The following is a 21563-nucleotide window of genomic DNA, read 5'->3' on the forward strand; positions in this document are numbered from 1 at the left end:
GGGCTCAGGGCAGTGGCTTGGGGTGCAGGAGGGGTGCGGCAGGGGGTTCAGGGCAGGGGGCGGGGTGCGGGGTGTGGCAGGGACTCAGGGCAGGGGTGCAGAAGGGGTGTGGGGTGCAGGAGGGGTGTGGGGTGTGGCAGGGACTCAGGGCAGGGGGTCAGGGTGCAGGAGGGGTGCAGGGTGTGGCAGGGGGTTCAGGGCAGGGGGTCGGGGTGCAGGAGGGGTGCGGGGTGTGGCAGGGGGCTCAGGGCAGGGGGTCGGGTGCAGGAGGGGTGCGGGGTGCAGGAGGGGTGCAGGGTGTGGCAGGGACTCAGGGCAGGGGGTCGGGTGCAGGAGGGGTGCAGGGTGTGGCAGGGGGTTCAGGGCAGGGGATTAGGGTGCAAAAGGGGTTCAGGGGGCGGGCTCTGGTCCGACGCACACCGGGGGCAGGTCAGGCTCCCTGCTGCACCGCGCCGTGCCGCTCCGGAAGCGGCCGGAACCTGGGGGAGGCGGGGCACAAGGGTCTGTGTGTTGCTGTTGCTTCAGGCACCGCCCCCAGCAGCCCCATTGGCCGGGAACGGGGAACTGCGGACAATGGGAGCTGCAGGGGGCGCTGCCTGAAGCAAGAGCAACACACAGACCCCTGTGCCCCCCCTTCCCCAAGTTCTGGACACTTCCCGGGGTGGCGCGGGGGCAGGGCGGGCAGGCAGGCAGGGAGCCTGCCCTTCCCCCAGTGCGCGTCAGGCCGGAGACGCTCTAGGTAAACGTTGGGGAGGGTGGGGGGGCCACGAGGAGCTTGCGGGCCGCAGAAAATACCCGGCCCACGGGCCGCGTGTTTGAGACCCCTGGATTACAGCATGACGGTGCAAAACTCATTGGTCCCAATGAAGGAAAATCACTGTATAAACAGGGTGTCTTCCCATGAAACTTTGGGTTTGTCCTGCCAAGACTTCCCTGGGGCATCATGTCGTGACCAACAGAACCTGGCTCCTACCTACCCGTGACCAACCTAGCTGGCCACTAGATTGATCCAGACTCTGGACTGGTAACTATAACATCACCTGGCGGGGGGGTGCATGTGTGTGTGGTGATTAAATATATATGCTAATTGTTGTATCTTTAATAAATGCGGCGTATTGCTTTTCCCCCTGAAACAGATCCCGTGTGCTTCTTATAAGCATAACAGGGTGGGGTGCCTTACCCTTAGCAACCCTAATCATAACTCCAAGTGGCCTACCTACAGGAACCCTAATGCTAGGTGAGGGAGCCATACCCATAGGAATACTAAAACTGGGGCAGGGAGCCCTAGCCATAGGAACCCTAACCCTAGGTCAGAGAGTCCGAAACACAAGAACCCTAACACTAGGGAGGGGAGCCCTAGCCAGAGAAACCCTAACCCTAGCCTGGAGAGCCCAAACCGTAGGAACCCTAACACTATAGCGGGGACCCCTACTCACAGGAACCCTAATCCTAGGGTGGGAAGCCATACCCATAGGAACCCTAACCCAAACTCCAAGTGGCCTATCCATAGGAACCCTAACCCTAGGTCAGGGAGCCATACCCCCAATAGGTATGGCTCCCCACCCTAGTTTTAGGGTTCTTTTCTGTAGGGATCCCCGTCCTTGGGTTAGGGTTCCTATGGGTACGGTTCCCCAGTTTAGGGTTAGGGTATCTATGGATAGGTCACTTGGAGTTAGGATTACGGTTCCTATGAGCAGGCTACTTGGAGATAGGGTTAGAGTTCCTATGGGTTGAGCTCCCCTCCGTATGATTAGGGTTGGTATGTGTTGGGCTCCCTGCCTAGGATTAGGGTTCCTATTGAAAGGGCTCTCCACCCCAGGGTTAGGGTTTATATGGGTAGGACTCCCCACCCTATAGTTAGGTTTCTTGAAGTTAGGGCTCCCTGCCCTAGGGTTAGGGTACCTATGGGTAGGCCACTTGGAGTTAGGGTTTGGGTTCATATGTGTAAGCCACCCCAGAGTTAGGGTAGCGCTGGTGGCATTTTACAATGCTGAGAATGAGGCTCCCATCTTTAATTTCATGGCCTCCTTCACCACAAAGAAGATCTTTCTTTTCTTTGCAGTGTGGGGTCCCAGAGACAAGCTCAGGCTGGCTCCCCCAGATCCAGAGTAACCTGCGGCCAGCACTCCGTACACCAGCATGTATTTAGCCCCATCCAGCCCTTGTACCATTCCCCTCCCATCTGAAGAAACAGGGCCAGCAGGTTAGTGCATCGGGGCCACGCAGGACTGAGGGGGAAGAGCATTTTGGGGGGTTGGGGAGCTGCCGGCAGCTCCAGTGCCTCTGATGAACCTGGCATTGCTTGTAGCTAGGAACAGAGGCCCCTGCTATCTGGGGTTTCAAATGAGTAGTTTCTAGGTATGATCTGATGATTTTCATACCTGGCACAAGCTTTTACAGCCTAGTTCCAGCCCTGTCCCTGCTTTCCGGGAGAACAAACACAGACAGACAAAGGGAAAGTTTTTCCCCAATTTTAAAAAGTTCTAGTCTTCCCATGGGCTCTTTTGGTCAGGTGCTCACTCTCTTCCTTTTACCTATGGACTTTTTAACCCTTTACAGATAAAGCAAGTAGAGAACAGCTACTAACAGGGATTTTATAGCTAACTGGCTGGCTGGGTGTCCATAAAAGGGAGCTACCCCCGCCTTCATTTATCACACGTGTCTAGGGGGCAATGCAGTCGTAAATACTGATACGTTCACTTGAAACGCAGACCTGGCCGTTCTGAAGCTGGGAGACCTTCCTCCACCACCAGCCTCTGCCCTTCCCTGAATATGACCCTGAACATGACACTCTTCAACTGAGGGTTTACAATAAAATTGTATGTAAAGCACGGAGGGAAATGTCTCTCCAGATACTCTGGATTAGATAAAACATTAAAAGAAGGCAATAAATCAAAGCTCCAAAACAGCCCTGCTAGCCGCCCAGGAACAACCCTCAACCCTCCCCTGTAACTCTATCAAATAAAGAAGGACCTGTTAGGCTCTGGTGAAGGGGCTGGTCCCTTCTCTTGTACCGGGGAACCAGTCAGGGCCTTTCTGATTAGAAGCCAGGGCAGAGAGCTCTGGAGGACGGCGGATATTGGTTGGGTTAGAGCACATGCAGTGGGAGTATGCCAGCTGCTGCACCACTTCATAGGACTGCCTGCCCTGCAGGGGCGGCTCCAGGCACCAGCGCAGCAAGCGCGTGCCTCGGGCGGCAAGCTGCGGGGGGCGGCCTGCCGGTCGCTGTGAGGGCGGCAGACAGGCAGTCTTCAGTGGCAATTCGGCAGCAGGTACGTCGAAGGCGCGGGACTGGCAGATCGCCAGCAGAAACGCCGCCGAATCCGCAGGCATGCCGCCAAAGGTCGCCTGACTGCCGTGTTTGGGGCGGCAAAAAACATAGAGCCGTCCCTGCTGCCCTACCTGCCCTGCTCTAGTCCTGCTGGCACAGGGTGGGGGGGACTTTATCTAGGCCATGCAAGCAGGGAGGGAAAGCCTCTCTGAGCTTGCACGACCCACCTGCGTGAAGGCCAGGCAGAGTATTGCTCTTGTTATTTATTCCCCACTGTGGAAGGAGAATGTGGCCTGTGTCTCAGAGAGTTTGTTTTATTTCGCACCAGAAAACTTGTGAATTACCTGGAACCGCAGAGAGGCCTTTCCTGCCTTGGCCAAGGTCTACTGCTGAGGTCTGATTTGTTCTGCACCCCTCTGGCACACTCCTTCAGTCAGAAAAGTGTAGTGCTCGTGGGGGCAGAAAGCCTTGGTGTGTATGTACGACAGAAATACAATTGATTTGACAGTGACAGTGACTCTGAGCGAGCAGGGAAAAGCCTTAAACACTAAAACTGTCACTGCCCTAGGACTGTGTGTATGCATCCGAAGAAGTGGGTTGTAGCCCACGAAAGCTTATGCTCTAATAAATTTGTTAGTCTCTAAGGTGCCACAAGTACTCCTGTTATTTTTTCTAGGACTGTGTGTGTGTTTCTTTAAGTCTTTTCTCTCTGTTTATCATAAATGAGCTTCCTGTAACTTACCAGCAATGGTTTCACTTTCAGTTGGAAGCTGCTGGGTGCAGGGAGAATGTTTCAGTTCCTATAAAATTGCTGTACTTTATGCAATAGTTGTCTGAACAGACTGGAGTCAGACGTGCCCCGGGGCAATGCAGCTGTAGCTGGGAGCCCTTCCTCCGCCACCAGCCTCTGCCCTTCCCTGTAGGATCCAGCAGGCAGGTGAGTGTCAGCCCTCAATTGCTCTGGGTGATGGCTCTGTTATTCTTCATGGGAGCTGTTCCTATGGGCGGGAGTCCATCCGGGGCTCTCAGTTTCCTACTTTAAATATTGCTGCAGAAATGTCTAAAATGCTCAGAGAGCTTTGCGGCCCTTTTCCATTACCCTGTAACACAGACTGAAATAGTGTCTGTTTATTCGCTCTTCTGCATGATTTCCTGGAATTAGATTTACACTCCAGCACTTCTGCTCTGGTGACTTTCCTGCACGCTGTCGGCAGAGGAATGTGTGCTCTCTCCTTCTCCTTCTCCGTTCACTGTGTGTATTTGCCATCAGCTCACTCCAAGAGACTAGAAGAAGGGAAATGCCGTAGGCCAGATTCAATAAGGCTGGTGCAGGGAGGGGTCAGTTCCAGCACGCTGGGCCATGAGGACCCTTCTATGCCAGGGAGAGGGGGGAGTTACCCAGACACAGGGCTGATGATGGTACTTCTGCTGCTGTTCTAAGGGTTCTCGCAGGAGAGGGGCCAGCTTTAGCACCTGCTAGAGCAGGGGTGGGCAAACTACAGCCTGCGGGCCGGATCCGGCCCCTCAGGGCTTTGGGTCCGGCCCGTGCAGCAGATGTACTGAGCATGCTCAGATGAACTGAGCATGCTCAGTACACCATAAGTAGCACATTTCTAGCAGAGCAGTATCCTTCGCTTAAGAATGTGCTATCAGTAGCACTTATCGATATGTATAGATGTTAAGAAACTGCTATTGTATTAAACTGCTACCTGATGTAGCAAATACCTACAGATAGCAGTTTCTTGCACTATAGTGTATGTGAAATTGCTACATGTAGAAATGTGCTATCTGTATTAGTTAGTGATATGTATAGATTGTAAGAAACGGCTTTTGTAAAAAGATGCTACTTTATTTGTACATGCTTGAAAACTGTTATCATATTTCAATCTTCCCTCATATGTTTTCGTTAGCCTTTGTCTTCACTGTTAAAACTTAACCTGTCTTGTGTTGTTTTCTTTAGTTTTATTAGCAGTGAGAAAAAGGCCTATGTCTGCATAATGGGGACACCGGATATATTAGACACACCTGGATTATTCTTCAGTGGTTGATAATATTAGATCCTTCTCGTTCTCAGTATGCTGAGATGAGCTGAAGTGTCTGTCTTCCCATCATCCAGATTGCTGGGTCAATCATTTCTCACTGTTCAGTCTTTGTAGCTCAGGTGTTTCCGATTGTTCTTGTAGGCTATCATTGTGCACCTTTTCTTTCTTCCCCCCAGTTTCTGGAAGGCTCTTTTGCTGTGACCTGGGTCAAACAGCACCCACTATATAGAGGTATCTGATCTTGGTCAAGTAGTCTCCATTGTATAGCACTATCGTTCAGAGGCACAGTTCCTGGGATAATCTTTATGTGATTGTGCATTCCTTCAATAAGCCACTAACATTGCCTGGCTTCATCCAACAGAGCACATTTTAAATACAGAGACATGGTGAATATTTCTAGCCTCAGATACAAACGTTACATGCATACAGGTTGAATAAACACAGTCAATAGGTCTTAAACTTTGCAATGATACCCCACGTCAGCCATCTTGCATAAAGTATATATTAGCTATGTCATATCCATATCATAAGCATATTTTCATAAAGAATGTATAGTATAATGTCACACCCCACATGTATGCAAATACTAAAGGAGCACGCACCTTTGGGTGCAAACGCTCATGACAATAGTGCAGAGCCATGCGAGCTCCATGATTCTGTGTGAGATGGCAGATAGTGAGGAGGGCCAGGCAGGTTAGTGGATTTAGAAAAAAAGGTGTAAACATTATGTATACGTTTATGTATGGGATACATATAAAATTAGTGGATGGTTAACAATGCATTATAAGAAGTTTGATCCCATGGCCACAACCACCGCTGTCTGACTTGTTTGGTACCCAGCATACACTGCAAACCAAAGCTTCCCAAAATACAATGGGTGGACAGTGGGATATCTATTCATGGTGCACCTCACTCTGAATCTAAACAAGTGCTTCTGGTGAGTCCCCTGACTGCTGAGGCAATGAGTCCAGGAGGCACGCACACAAGTGACATAGTAACCGTAGTGACTCTATGGTGACATAACTTGAGTTAACCCACACTTAAACTGTAGATATGGCTTTAGGTATATTAAATGTTTGGGAGTATGAGGATAGACTAAGATTCATTCAGGTGTTTAGGCTCAAGGCCTTACTGCACCTATAGGATCAGGAACAAAGAGGCACAAAAAAAGATATCATTTATTTATTAAAATTTCTTGACTCGAGGGTGTATAACTGATGATTTTAGAATTCTTGTGGTTGTAAAGGTATCTTGGGGTTGTAGATGTGTGTTCATTATATTTTGAAAGGAAAAACTATGAATGGGTTGAACAAAGAATTAGATCAGTCCCTCAGGATAAGTAGATTGGCTATTAGCCAAGATAATTAGGGATGCAGGCCCATGCTCTGCATGTTCCTAAAATGTTCTTTAACTGCCAGATGCTGGGAGTGGACAATGGGATGGTTCAGTGAGTCATTGCCTGGTCTGATCATTCCCTTAGAAGCACCTGGCATTGGCCACTGTCACATGACAGGATACTAGATTAGGCAGACTATTGGTCTGACCACCAATATTTACACCATTGGTGGATTGACTCAAAACAAAGTTTTGACAATAGGCCAAAAATTCAGTCAGAGTGGATGTCAGATGATCCAACAGAATAAACATCTGCTCTAAAAATGAGAAGAAAAAATTAGAATTAAAAATTCAGGGAATTCAGGGAATCCCAGCAGCAGATAAGACATACAGTGATAAGGGATTCTTTGTTTCTGAGGGGATATATGTAAAATGTTTCACTGAATTAAGTCTCAGGGAATATCTACACTGGCAAATTAAAGCGCTCTAACTTGCTGGCTCAGGGGTGTGAAAAATCACCCCCCCCCCCCCGAGCAAAAGCAAGTTTGAGCGCTCTAAAGCGCTAGTGTGGACAGGCTCGGCTCCCAGTGCTGGAAGCTAATCCCCTCGTCGAGGTGGATTACCAGGAGCACTGGCACCCACGACAGCGCTTTGAAATTTGTAGTGTAGACATAGCCTCAGTAGGTTAGATCAGACAAAGAGGAGATGCATTGACTAGGCATTGGGATGCCTGTGCCTTTAAAAACCCAGCCCTGTGCCTGTGCCTTTAAGGACCCAGCCCTGGGAAGCTGATGCTGAGAGGTGCTGTCAGTGAGAGGGGAAATAAAAAAGCCCCTCTGCCCCCCCGACTGTGCTGGGTTTTGCCCTCTGCCAGCGCCTCACCACGAGCGTAACTCCTGCTCCTCCCCCCCAGCCCTGATTTTGCCCTTTAGCCCCTCTCCTAATCCTGCCTCCAGCTGCTTGACCCCCCTGACCAGTCAATTTCCGCCCCCTGCTCAGACCCTGGTCACCCCCCTGCTCCGATTTGCCCCCTTTGCCCCTTTTTAACCCCTGTAAAAAGCAGCCAGCAAATTTTTACGGCTAATAAGGTCAGGGTGAAGGGCAGTGGCTTCAGCAGATGTTACTGAGCATGCTCAGTTCATGTGAACATTCAAAAAAGCCAATTTGCTCAAATAAAAAAGCCTCTGCCCCCCCCAACAAACTATTTTGCAAAGCACTGGTGTCTCAGTGCCACTGGGGTAACTGTTACCCCCTGTGCCCCTGCCTGTGCTGGGTTTTGCCCTCTGTCACCCTCTGCCAGCACCTCACTCCTGGGCTTAACTCCACCTCCTCCCCCCCCTCATTCCTGATTTTCCCTTTAGCCCCTCTCCTACTGCTGCCTCCAGCTGCTTGACCCCCTCAGACCCTGGCCACCCCCTCCTCCGATTCACCCCCTTTGCCACTTTTTAACCCCTGTCAAAAGCAGTCAGCAGAATCCTACGGGTATAAGGGCAGGGTGAAGGGCAGTGGCTTCAGCAGATGGACTGAGCATGCTCAGATGAACTGAGCATTCCCAGTACACAGTAAGTAGCACATTTCTAGCAGAGCATTATCCTTCACTACACCGGCACCACATCCCTGCGGCCCCCGGGTGGGGGGGCAGAGGGCTCTGTGCGTTGCCTCCAGGCACCGCCCACCGCAGCTCCCATTGGCCAGGAACGGGGAACTGTGGCCATTGGGAGCTTCGGGAGAGGTACCTGGAGGCGCGGCAAGGGCAGCACACGCGGATCCCTCCACCCCCCCCCTTCCCTCGGGGCCGCAGCGCCTCCGGGAGCGGCGCAGGGCCGGGGACAGGGCAGGGAGCCTGCCCCGGCCCGTGCCGCTGCCACCCTGGAGCCCGAAACCCTCCTGTACCACGCCCCCCTGCCTGCACCTCATACCCCTCCTGCACTCCAACTCCCTGCCCTGAGCCCCCTCATACACCCTGCACCCCTCCTGCACCCCAACTCCCTGCCCTGAGCCCCCTCTTACAGCCCACACCCCTCCTATTCCCAATCCCTTGCTCTGAGCCCCTTCCTGCACATCGCACCCACTCCCACACCCCACACTCCCTCACGCACCCCAACCCCCTGCCCCAGCCCTGCATACAATTTCCCCACTCAGATGTGGCCCTCAGCCCAAAAAGTTTGCCCACCTCTGTGCTAGAGCCGCATCAGCAAGCGTCACTGGGGGGAGGGGCTGAGCCAGTGCATTACCTGGCAGCCCTGGACATACCCACTTCCTTGAGCTGCACTGACCCTCAATGGCTGCCTGAGCGTAGGGGAGATTAGAGGTCCTCAGTGCTGGGCTGTAGTGAGCTCCAACTGTGTTGGAATTGCCAGCTATCACTTTAAAGGCGGCGGGGTGGGGGGGAGAGGTGAGGAATTCCCTGCTCCTGCTGGCAGGCTAGAGGGCTCTGTAGCTGAGTGTATGACTGTGCTAGCAGTCAGTTTGCAGACAGACAGCTTAAAGTAAGGTGGGGAGAATTGTGCCACTCTGTTTTAGGGAGCAGCCGGCTTTGTCTCTCTTCTTAGTGTTGGTTCTTGTGTGTTCTGAATTCCTAGAAGAAAAGTTATGTTGTTATTTAACTTCTCTGTGTGTGTGCTGTGAACACAAGTGCCACTGTAACCTGGATTCCCGGTAAACCCTTTGCCAAGGGATCGGCTGGCAGAAATCAGCGTGGGCCCTGGAGGAGAGCTGGAGACACAGGCAGCAGCCTCTCCAGAGTTAAGTCTGCAACTAAGTTTTTGTTTAAAGCCAACTTTTGCATCTTCTCTAAATTCCAAAGATAAGTCAGCTCTGCCTGAAGGCCGGGGTAAGATTGTGTTTGTGGGGAAATCTGGAGTTATTTGGACAAGGCATTGTAGAGCTGGGGCACCTGACAAATGAACTGATTTCAATACCCATAAGTCTTCAAATGCTTTTTTTCTCACATCATAGGGAAAAAAGTAGTCCCCTCCTGTGACTCCCCTGATCCCCAAGGGAAGGACAGCCCGTTATTCCTCCTGTGGTAGGGGCTCAGTGACTCAAGCTAGGACCAATGGGCTCTGAGCTCTTTGCATGCGGTGTCTCCATCTAGACCCCTGCTTGCTGCCACAGGAGGTGATCTGAAGGGTCTGTCTATGTAACCCCAGCCCTGAGCTCTCTGTCAGGGCCTAGCTGGCTCCTTTGGCTCCTCTTCCTCCCAAGGAGCCACTGAGATTGGTTTCTGCCATTGCCCCCCCACACACTTTTGAGACCCTGAACATGACACTGTTTACAATAAAATTTTATGTAAAGCACGGAGGGAAATGTCACTCCAGATACACTGGATTAGGTAAAACATTAAAACAAGTTTATTAACTACAATGAAATAGATTTTAAGTGAGTACAAGTAATGAGGCATAAAAGTCAGAAATGGTTACAAGAAAAATAAAGACAGAAAGCTTACTAATGTCTAATTTAACAAACTATATTAGATTCAAGCCAAGTTTTTCACCTATGCTTTCAGCAGTCTTACAGACCAAACTCTTTAAGTCAGGACCCCTCACCTATAGTCCAACAGTTGCTTTCTGTGTCTTTTCAGGTGTAGAAAATGTGATGGGCAGGGAGAGAGAGAGAGAGGAGGGACCCTAGGGGTGTCTACCCCTCCTTTTTTATAATCCTGTCCGCCATTTGAGATGCATTTCCAGCTGGGAGCAAGGTGAGTCTGTGTGGATGGAAACTCCATGCTTTTTCTTTGCCAGGATGTAGATTTTTGTCCCTCCCCCTTTCCGGCCAAAGAACGGCCACTTAGCAGGTACTGGTCCATCAGCCTTGTTTTCACATGGCTGTGGCGTCAGCTTGCCCTTTGTCTCTGAGGAACTAGTTTGGCCAATGGCCACTCCCCAGACTTACCTGGAAAACATACTTTTAGTTATGATTTTAGTTTATGTTGATAATTTCGCATATAACACTCCTACGCGCATTTTGCCATGATATGATTGATCAGCAAATGATGAGTTTTTAAATGACACCTCAGAAGGCATGCCTTGTACAAACATTATTGCAGTGGTGTGTCGGGTGTGAACATGGGGGTGTTTTCTGTCAGTACCTTAGCATTAACTATTTCACCACTGTCCATTTTAGCTGCTGGGATAGGGAAAGGAGTGTGTGGGAAGCCCTGGAGGTGAAGTGGTAGTGGCAGAAGGGAAGGAATGCTGAGGGAAGACAGGAGGAGACCCATAAAGTAAGGGAAGAGAAAGAGAAAAAGGAGGATGGGGAAGGAAGAGGAAAAGGACAGCGAGAATGGTGGTCACAGTGGTGAGCATTTTCCCCACTGGGTGATGGTGAGCGCAATAACATGGCCTTGAAGAAGTAACACACAGTGATGATAATGAACAATGAATTTACTCTATAAAGGCTGCATTCTGCTCTCAATCTCCCATTGGGGTTGGTGAGGGCTCCACTTTGGAATGAGGAGAGTGGTGAGCCCCAAATGGCCCAGAGATCATAATAAAAATGGAATTTGGCCCCCTGCACAGAATGAGTTTAACACCCCGAGGCTTGAGGGAGGAGTGCTGGGCTGGGAGTCAGGAGATCATGTGCTTTAGTCTCACCTCTAGTGTTAATGTTCCTCTGCACTTCACAGTCTTAGGGCTTGTCTTCACTACCAGAGTAAGTTGACCTGAGTTACACTACTCCAGCTACGTGAATAACCAGAGGGAGCAAAGCAAGAGGGGTGTGTGCTAAGCTCTGCCCCTCCCTTGGAGACAGACTGCAGTAATGTGCTTATGTCTGCTAGTGATTCCTGAGCTGAGGGAGGATAAGTTCTTGTAGTGGGGTGGTCACCCGCTCCTGGCCTAAAAGGGTTAAAAACAGCCCTGGGAGAGGGCTGTGGCATGGGAAAAGCTGGGCTGATTGGGGGAAGCAGCCTCATCTGGGGGCCATGCCCCCATCAGGGTCCAGCTGGCCCTATAAAGGCCAGTGAAGCCAGGCGCAGACATGGTCTCTCTCTGGCTGTAGAGGGAGATGGGCCTGGCTGCTAGGTAAGGTACCTGAGCTGAAGCAGGGCTGGGGGAAGGTCCAGGGAGCTGGGGAGCTCTGGCCTGGAAACCCCCAGGCTGTGGCCTAGTATAAGGCCAAATAGGTACTGGGGTTGCAGGGGACAGCCCAAGGCTAGGCTGAGGCAGCAGGTCCAAACCCCTCCTTCCCTGTGATGAATGGCTTATACTGCAGTCTGCCCCAGGGAGTGGGGGCTGGTTGGTGACTGGCAGTAGCCTATGACTGAGGTGAGGTGGGGATAGGGGGTGGGGGCTCCCCAGAGAGAGGAGACCCAGTGAGACTGTGGGGTACTGCAGGGGCAGCACCCTGGTCTGAAAGGGGCACCGGGGTCCAAGAGGGACTCTGGACCAAGCGGGACACTGGCCTGCAGAGGGCGCTCCTGGGTCAAAGAGCTAATTCCCAGGATGACTGACAGGAGGCGCTGCAGGGGTGAGTCACCGCCCTGTTACAGTGCTCCTCTGCCCAACTTGGATGTGGGGCCCAATCTGGGCTCAGAGGCTCCCTAGCGCCACACAAAATAATCGTTAGCCCAGGGGCTAGGGAGACTCACCTGGGATATGGGAACCCCAGGTTTATATCCCCCTCTCTGCTGGGGGAGGAGCAGGGATTGAACATGGCGCTGATGTCTCCCAGTGGAGTGGTTTGTTTTGGGGGTTAGGCAGGGGATAGGCATCTGGAAACCTAGAGGGAGGCAGCAGAGCACATGCATGGAGGCAGAGACTTAGGCACGTAGGGAATTTGTGTTGCAGAAACTTGGGCACTGAGCAGCCAAGTGAGCTAAGGCACCTACAGGGTTGGGCAGCAGCCAAGCAGCAGTTTTGTGGGTCTCAGCAATGCCTAAAAATGGGACTCAGGCACCGAAGTACCTTTGTGAATACCACCCCATGTCCCTATCCTAGGAGGCCAACAAGTACCGTTCTCCCACTTCTAACAGAGGCGGTAACTGAGGACCAGAGACACTGCTCAAGCTCACTTCTAGCAGAGTTAGGAAGAGAAGGTCAGTCTCTCCTGGGGCAGACCCAAATCACTCCCACTTAGCCATTGCCTTTTGGAATGAGTGTGCCAAATCTATGTGCTTAGCTATGCTGTCTGTGCAATGGAGCTACCCCTGCCCAGCCACATGAACGAGGCAAGAGGCTGCAGGAAGAGCCAAGCATTGGGCAAGTCTCGTAAAGCAGAATGTTCAGAGGGTTAGGGCGCTGTGCCAGGGATCGCATATGTGGAGCAGCCCCTGAACCTCTGCTGTAGAGGGTGCAGGGAGCAGAGGAGCCGGGGAGCCATAAGAAAATGGGTGGCTGTGTTTGTTTTTTATGCTATAAAGCAGAAAAAAAAAATTAAACTTTGGTGAACCCTCTTTTCCAGGGTGTTATAATTCAGCAACCACTTGTCCAATTCACATCAAATTTGGTAGAAATAGTTTACTTCAGCCCCAGATCGAACGTTCCAATTTTGAGGCTGATAGGATCTTCCTGTAGTTTATAGAGAAAAGAGTAAATTCTGCTGCTGTTTAAAAAACATCATCATAAAAGTGCACAAGGACAGACGATACTGAACTGATTCTCTTTTCCTAAATTATTTTTGCTTTGTACTGTAACTTGAATTCTTTCATTGTAAGACACCTCCCGGACTAAGGGTCCATTTCACTGACTGTGAGAAACTGGAAATGTCCCAGTGATCCTGTAACTGCTGGGAAGTTTCTCCTGGGCTCATGAGGTAGGTGACAGGAAGTTCTCATCCTTTAATTTGTTTTTAAAATGCTCCTTTTTCTATTTGAAAAGGTTCATTAATGACTTTAGATGCTCTGTATTTATCCACGTGACCCAGACCCAGAAATTGCAATGCCTTTTCTCACACTGCATTATAAAAACAGATACAAAATACATTAAGGGTTTTTTCTTCTTGGCGACTTTCACGTTGTAATTTTACAACCAGACTATTACTCTACAAAAGTTAGTGATTTTTGTGATAATATTTTTCAATGAATTTTGCAAATGCTAGTATTAAGGCCTTTGTCCAGAATATTGGACTGTAATTTCAGATGGTGAACAGTAAAGCTGAGCTTTGCTCTGTCTTGTAACCTGTCTTTTGACAAAAACAGTAGCAAACATGCACATTTTGATGCAATTATTAATCAGCACATGTCCTAGGGTTCATATTGTGCTCAATGAATTTGTATCCCAAATTACAGCACGTTGCTCACTTGGAATTTGTTTTTTCTTTTCCTTTCTGGTGTGTGGATCAAGTTACAATGAAGATGAGGATTTCCTTCCGCTCGCACTGTGCCATGGGCAACCCCTCTCTGTCCAGTTACTTCATTTTCCTTTTTACAATCCATGTTCCTATATTGGAATCAGGTAGGAAGCCTCTTGTCACAGAGTGTCTTCTACTTTCTCTCAACAGTTTGAATACCATTGATCTTTTGTTATTTTGAAACAATTCATAATAAGAGCATTTTATGTAAATTTGAGAAATAAAATCCTTTTGGGGGGGGGGGAGACAGGGGAAGATATTGATTTTTTTTTTTCCCCAGTGGACTGTATTCAGTGGACTTTTACTTCATGTTGCACCTTAAACTTTCCTCCTGTCTCATCTTAAACTTTTGCCACTCTACCTATCACTATTGAATATTTTCATTAATGACTTGGATAATGAACTGGAGAGTATGCTGATAAAATTTGCAGATGACACCAAGCTGGGAGAGGTTGCTACAACTCTGGAAGACAGGATAAGAATTCCAAATGACCTGGACAAATTGGAGAATTGGTCTGAAATCAACAGGACAGAATTCAATAAAGACAGGTTCAAAGCATTTCACTAAGGAAGGAAAAATCAAATGCACAGCTACAAAATGGCGAATAAATGACTAGATGGTAACACTGCTGAAAAGGATCCGGGGCTTACAGTGGATCACCGATTGAATATGAATAAGGCTACGAGTCAGTCATGGAGGTCATGGATTCCATGATTTTACAGGACCTCCATGACTTCCTGAAAATTATGATTCAGCTCCGGGCGGCAGAGCTAAGGCTTCAGCCCTGGGAGGTGGAGCTCAGGCTCCAGCCCCATATAGCGGGGCTTGGGCTTCCATGATTTATTGTTTATTGCCCACAGCCTGCCCGTGACTTTTATTAAAAATACCCATACCAAAATCTTAGCCTTAAATATGAGTCAACAATGTGATGGAGATGCAAAAAAGGCTAACTACGATTTTAAGTGATTATAAGTAGCAGGCATAGAAATCAAAGTTGGTTACCTAAGTAATAAATATAGAAATGCAGTCTAAATTTTAACTTTAAAAGACTAAGTAAGATTTGAATAAAGTCATCTCTGACCCTAACAGATGTTACAGGTAGTTTACAGTTCCTTAATACACGGATGGACACCCTTCCAGCCTGGGACCAATCTCCGTAATTCAAAATCTTTCTCTTCCAGACAGTCTTCTAAGTGTTGAGATGGAGGTGGTGGGGAGAAAGGCCAAGAGATGATGTCACTGTCTCTTTTATACTTGCTTCTAACTGCTAGAAAGATTCTTGCTGTGACGTGGGTTAGGCTGCCCCATTGCATACGTACCTTCTCCAAGAAGTCTCTGAGATAGAGGGCTGGGTGTTGATGAGCTATTAACACCTGTCTGGCCAGTGATGGCTGCTTCTTTGTCCCTACTGAAAGGCCAGCTGTGGACATCTCTCAACCTCACAACATATTTCAGTAACATGTATAGCAAAACTTCATAACTTCACATACAATGATGGTACATAAAATCCACAGCATATTAAGGTCCAACAGATCCAGACTTTTAAAATGATACCTCACAAGACATGTTTTGTACAAAACCAACCATAATCATGTGACAGTGGTGAATATGAGGGTTTCAGGGTACTAATTTGAGGTACAGAGTGTCACACTGATCCATCCCTTGTCGGCTTTCTGCTTTCTCTTAATAGCCTATTGAGATGCTTGGTCTGTAACCCTTCCCTACACATTTTCCCCCTTCAGGCTTCAGATAGTTTCTGCAACTTTGATTTAAAGTAATTCCAAGCCTCCTCCACATTCAGATCCTTGAATTCCTCAGTCCAGCCCAGTTCCCTAATTCCCTTACTTTTTAAAATTTGCTCTTTTGAAGTTTAGAACCCTAATTGCAGATCTATTTTTTTCTTTCCATTTAGTTTAAACTGAATAAGCTCATGATCATTTGAACCAAGGTTGTCTCCTACAACTAGCTGTTCTAAGAGGTCCTCACTACTCACAAATGCCAAATCTAAAATAGCATCAGCTCTTTTGGTTTGGCAGCTATTTGGTGAAGAAATCTGTCAGCTATCACATCCAGGAAAATCTGGGCCCTACTATTATTAGTAGCACTTTTCCTCCAATCGATATCTGGGAAGTTAGTCTCCCATAATCATAAAAAGGTCTCTATCCATATCCAAATCAGATGTGGGGGGGGAGGGGGTCTCTAGCATACCCCAAGCACTATCCAGGGGGGCCTCTGGTAGCTTTCTTCTCCAAAGTAATTTTGACCCAAACTGACTCTGTTTTATCCATTCCATCATTTCTGATTTCTTTACTGTCTAACTCCTCATTAATATACGATTCTACTCCACCACCTTTGCCTTTATTTCTGTCTTTCCTGAACGGCACGAAACCTTCAGTTCCTGACTCATGACTACTATTCCATCATGTTTCTGTTAACCCTATAATATCTGGTTTCACTTCCTGCACTGGTAGTTCTAGTTCCTCTATTTTGTTACCCAGGCTCCTTGCATTGGTGTACAAACATCTTAACTGTTGCTGCTTGGCTTCACTCAGATTCCTCACCCGATTGAGTACAGTTATTCTACTTACAGTATTGCCTACCTTACTGTTAGCTTCATTGGTATTGGCACTATCTTTCCTCTTACTGTCCATTCTCCTACATACTGCTCTTCCTTTCCCCATTGGTGTATTCTCTCTTGATTTTCCTGCTGGTCAATATTAGAATAAGGAATGGGGATTACATGAGCATCTCCCAACAGTCTCCCCCCAAGTTCCTAGTTTAAAACTCTTTTAATCAGTTGTCCAATCCTCCATCCCAGAAGTCTATTTCCCTCCCTATTCTGGTGGAGTTCATCCCATGAGAACAGTCCTCTGTCCGTGAATGCATCCCAGTCATGAAATATCCCAAAGCCCTCCTTGTAGCACCACTGTCTGAGCCATCTGTTGATCATCATAATCTTGTCTTGCCTTCACTCTCCTCCTCTAGGGCCAGGCAGAATCCCACTGAAGATCACCTGAGCCTCCATTTCTTTAAGTGTCTTCCCCAGCTTGGCCTAGTCTCCTTTGGTGCGTTTCAGCGAGAATCTAGCAGTATCATTTGTTCCCCATGTGAAGGACAATCAGTTAATTCTTTCCTGCTTCCATTAGACTCCTCTTCAGCCTCAGGTCCACATCCTGTATATTAACTCCTGGCAGAGAGCACATTCGTCTGTTCTCCGGATCAGCTCTGGTGACAGGCCTGTCTGTTCTTCTTAGTAGAGAGTCCCCAATCACGTAGACCTGCCTTTTCTTGGTATGGTGTGATTTTCTGGCCTTCCTCTTGTTCCTTCTGATTGCAAGTCCTCTTGTCTTTTGTTCACACTTGCAATCTTTTGTGAGTCATCCTGTATCCTTCCCCTCTTCTTATAGGACTAGCCGTTCTTCTCTTCTTCCTTGACCTCCCACCTTCTGTGACTGCCTGCTGTGCCCCTTCTTCATTTTCCAGCTCAGTAAACCTATTCCTGAGCTCTATTTCTCCTTCATTAGCCAGTCTTTCCCTCTGCCTGGTTCTCATAGTCACATGCTTCCAGTGGCCACATTCCTCACCCAGCAGTTTCCCCTCAGAGTTCATCAGTGCAGCTTGCATCTGCCTGTCTTGACTTTTCCCTTCAGCCTTCTCTTGTTTTCCCTCCACCATCTGCTTGAATCCCCGTCAAAACTCAACAACCATAGTTTCCACTTGCATCTCCAAGCCTCTGATCTTCTCTTCAATCTAGTCTAACAGGCGGCACTTTATACAAACCAAGCTCTTTTTGGGTACCCGCTCCAGGATAATTTACAGCCTGCAGCTTCCACATCTGATTGTCTTCTTTGTCTCTCCCATTCCTTTTCTCACTACCACTGCTGCCTCTGTATCTGTCACAGCCTTCCCACCTAAGCTCCTGTCAAGGAGAAAATAACAAATCCCCAAACAAAATCCACCTCCACCCCCCAAATGAACACCAAAGCAAAAATAGACCACCACACACTCCCCCAATCTCCCACTTAAATGCCCCTGTTTTCAGCTCTGTTTCCTGGTTCCTATGCCACTGGATGGCTGCTTGGCTGCCTTTGTAGACCCCCTAATCAGGAAGCCCCACTGCCTAATCAAGGAAGCCCTGCCCCCTAATCTGAACTCTGTGTCTCTCACAAAACACTACGCCCTACCAGCCTCTACAAACTGGGGGGGGGGGAGGAAGAGAGAGAACCCCACACAGAACCACAAGAACTCACTCACTGCTCCCTATGGAATGGGGGCTTGCCTCCTTCCTTCTCCTCCCACTCAAACCCCCCTGTTTTCACCACTCCGCCCCCCCCCCCCCCCCGGCTCCTGTACCAGCCATTGGATTGTGTTATAGCTTTCTCTGCTAAATTGAAGAGCTCATTATCAAGTCACTCCTTAATCTTCTCATGGCTCTTCTCTGAACCAGCTCCAATTTATCAACATCCTTCTTGAATTGTGGGCACCAGGACTGGACACAGGATTCCAGCAGGGGTGTCTCCAGAGTGAAATACAGGGAAGTTCAGTGACCTGTGTTACACAGGAGTTCAGACTAGATGATCACAATGGTCCCTTCTGGCCTCGGAATCTATGGATCAGACTAGATGGTCTCTTCCGGCCTTCGAATCTATGATGCAAAAGTTTGAATTGCACATTACACAAATGAGTCAAATATATGAAACCGAGTGATTTGAACTGAATGTGACTGACACATGCTGTAAATTCATTTCGTGTGATGTGCTACCAAGCAGAGAATGTCAAAAGTGGAAGGGGTAAAGAAGGATTTTGTACTAATTTTTATTTTTTCAAATACCTATATTTGAAAGGATACATAGCAAGTTACAAATATAATTTTTTTTTCAGTTTAGCTTATGTCACTGGGGAAGGGGGTTAAGGCAAATTGAAAAAGGTCACTATTATACCAGAATAAGAGTGTCCATGTAGGAGTTATACCAGTATAATTACACCTGCATAACTAGTAAAACTTTCCCATGTAGACCAGGCCTTAAGCTCCACAGCATGTCACAGACACAGCCTCTCCTTTCAGGTGTTCTGTATCATCCTTCTCTCTACAGGCCATCTGCTTTGGTTCCAGTTTTCCACAGGTTAATTGTTCTGGTTGCAGACATTAACCAGCTCACAAAATTGAGACCGAGATCACCCATTCTTTAATTCTCTCTGGATTGGTATTGACTAGAAAAAGTGGCTGAGTTTAGCGCAAGGGTCAGCTAACACGTGCTAGCTAAGCCTGTCCTAACTTAACCTGTTTTCCAGTGCAGATTGTGACAGGGTTGGGCCAGATGGCTACAGGAGAGTGATTCTATTGGGATCCTAAAGGACCTCCCTCCAGCCTAAGGGGAGGATCCACAGGCAGCTGTGAGAGATCAGCATTCATTACCTATGAAAGCAATCCAGCTCCCCTCTGGTCTAATTTTCTGTGTGTCTCGGTTCCTTTAACAGTGAATTTCAAGGTGATTGGACCTGATCATCCCATCATGGTCTCTGCAGGTGAAGATGCCCGGTTACCCTGTCACCTCTCCCCCATCATGAGTGCTCAGGAGATGGAGGTGCGCTGGTACCGATCCAAGTTCTCTGAACCTGTCCATCTGTATCAGGATGGAAAAGATCAGGCTGAGCAGCAAATACCAAATTATCAGGGCAGAACAGAGCTGCTGAAGGATGGTATTGTGGATGGAAGTGTTGTCCTGCATATACGCAACATCACCCCCTCTGACCATGGGCAGTTTATCTGTTTCTTCCGATCACGCGGCTTTTATGCAGAAACCATTCTGGAACTGAAGGTGACAGGTCAGTAACTTGGGCTGCTAATTTGAATTCCCAGCAGAATAATAATTTATTTTGAGGTGGAACTTGATGTGTCTTATTTTCATGCCAGTATCCAGAATTCACTTCAATCTGCCAGTTATTTCCCATCAGTTGTTCAGGATCCTATGCCCTGGGTATAAGCTGACAGATTTCAACGTGTGTCACTCCACACTCTGGGTGTTTTTTTCACAACTTTGTTGTGCAAGAACTGTGAGAAAGTTTATAAGTACCTAGACAGGAACAAATATTTGATAATGGCTCTTCAGTCTAGCAGAGAAAGGTGTAACACAAGCTAATGGCAGGAAGTTGAAGCTAGAGAAATTCAGATTGGGAATAAGGCATAATTTTTTAATAGTGAGAGTAATTAACCATTGCAGTGGTTCTCAAACTGTGGTCCGTGGTCCACGAGCTCCATTCAGGTGGTCCGCGGATAGTTCCCTCTAAGGTGTGCGCCTGGGCAGCCGCACATGAGAGAATGAAGGGCCACCCACCTAATTAGTGAAGCCGCGCAGGCGTGGCTCCACTAATTAGGTGCTTGGGCCCTGGAGAAGATGCACATGAAACGTAAGATGGTGGCCTTGGGGGAATTAGGGGGTATGGGGGAGGGGGGAGTGGGGTGAGAAGAGTGGGGGTGGGGGAAATTTGGGATATGTAGTGCTGCGGCAGCCAGAGAAAGAGGCGATTTTCCTCAGCTCCAGGGCTGCGGCTGCTAGGGGGGAAAGGCCCTCCTTCCCAGCCTCAGCTCTGTGGCCTTTTGGTGATTTAAACAACTAATTTTAAAGAGACTATAAATACACTATACTGCTGCATCGCCCTTTCTTCATTCTTTAAACTTGTCCCAATAAATAACTGAACTTCTCAAACAAACAGGCCTGAGGCATGAATAGAGAATTACAGCACTGATTGCTGTTAAACCTTCACCTGCCTGGGTCTGAGATTGTTAACATTTAACCTGCTGGCACTTAATTTTCACCACTGTCTCAGTCTGCTTCTGCATGTCATCTCTGTAGACAATTGTCATACGAGTCCTGCTCAGAAGTGTGTGTGTGTGTGTGTGTGTGTGAGCGCGGCGGGAGGCAACAGGCCACATGTGCTCCTCTCCCTTACTCTGTACTAAGGCTGTGCAGTAACTGCTCACCTGCTACTGCAGCTTTGCATTTAAGGTTTCTAATCCTCAGCCCCTCATACATTCCATAGAGTCATAGATGTTAAGGCCAGAAGGCACTTTTATGATCATCTAATCTGACCCTCTGTATGACACAGGCCAGAGAATTTCACCTAGTGATTCCTGCATCCAGCCCAGTAACTTATGGGTCAGCTTCAGCAATTATTTATTAATTATTTTATTTTTAAGGCAGAGACTTACAATTCCGATTGAAGGACTACAAGAGATGGAGAATCCACCATGTCCCTTGTTCCAGTGATTAAGTAGGCACACTGAAAAATTTGCTCCATATTTTGTCTGGCTTGAACTTCCTGCCACTGGAATTGTTATTTCCTGGAGCTCACAGCCAGTTTAGTTGGGCTGCTCGCTCTGTTCAATGATACGGCTTATCATTTTATCCTGGAGCTGAAATATGCTGTTCACATTGAGATAGGCTTCCAGCTTTAGGGCTCAGGCAATAATGAAACGCTTCTCACAGCCAGAGCCCGGCAGTGACGCAGCGAAAGGCTCTTGCCCTTCTACAGGAAGGACAATGATCCACTTTTTCCTTCTCCTAAAGCCTTAAACGCTCACCTTCCAGGCTGAAGAGATTCATAATGCTTGTGTAGGGTTCAC

General features: G+C 48.4%; 1 protein-coding gene across 4 annotated transcripts in view; it reads left to right on the plus strand.

Moving 5' to 3' along the window:
- The first annotated feature begins 4031 nt into the window (after nt 1-4031).
- The window catches only part of LOC135875582 (butyrophilin subfamily 1 member A1-like), a 31962-nt gene continuing 14430 nt past the window's right edge, over nt 4032-21563 (plus strand). For 2 of the 4 annotated variants that reach the window (XM_065400508.1, XM_065400510.1), the window contains exons 1-5: nt 4032-4208; nt 10232-10348; nt 13304-13401; nt 13932-14042; nt 19418-19765. In XM_065400508.1, the coding sequence (XP_065256580.1) occupies nt 13937-14042; nt 19418-19765 (454 nt within the window). In that variant the 5' untranslated portion in view covers nt 4032-4208; nt 10232-10348; nt 13304-13401; nt 13932-13936. The remainder of the gene's footprint in view (nt 4209-10231; nt 10349-13303; nt 13402-13931; nt 14043-19417; nt 19766-21563) is intronic. The other 2 variants (XM_065400511.1, XM_065400509.1) reach the window with 2 other exon arrangements.

The sequence above is a fragment of the Emys orbicularis genome, chromosome 3 (assembly GCF_028017835.1).
Source record: "Emys orbicularis isolate rEmyOrb1 chromosome 3, rEmyOrb1.hap1, whole genome shotgun sequence".
In the NCBI taxonomy this organism is placed as follows: domain Eukaryota; kingdom Metazoa; phylum Chordata; order Testudines; family Emydidae; genus Emys; species Emys orbicularis.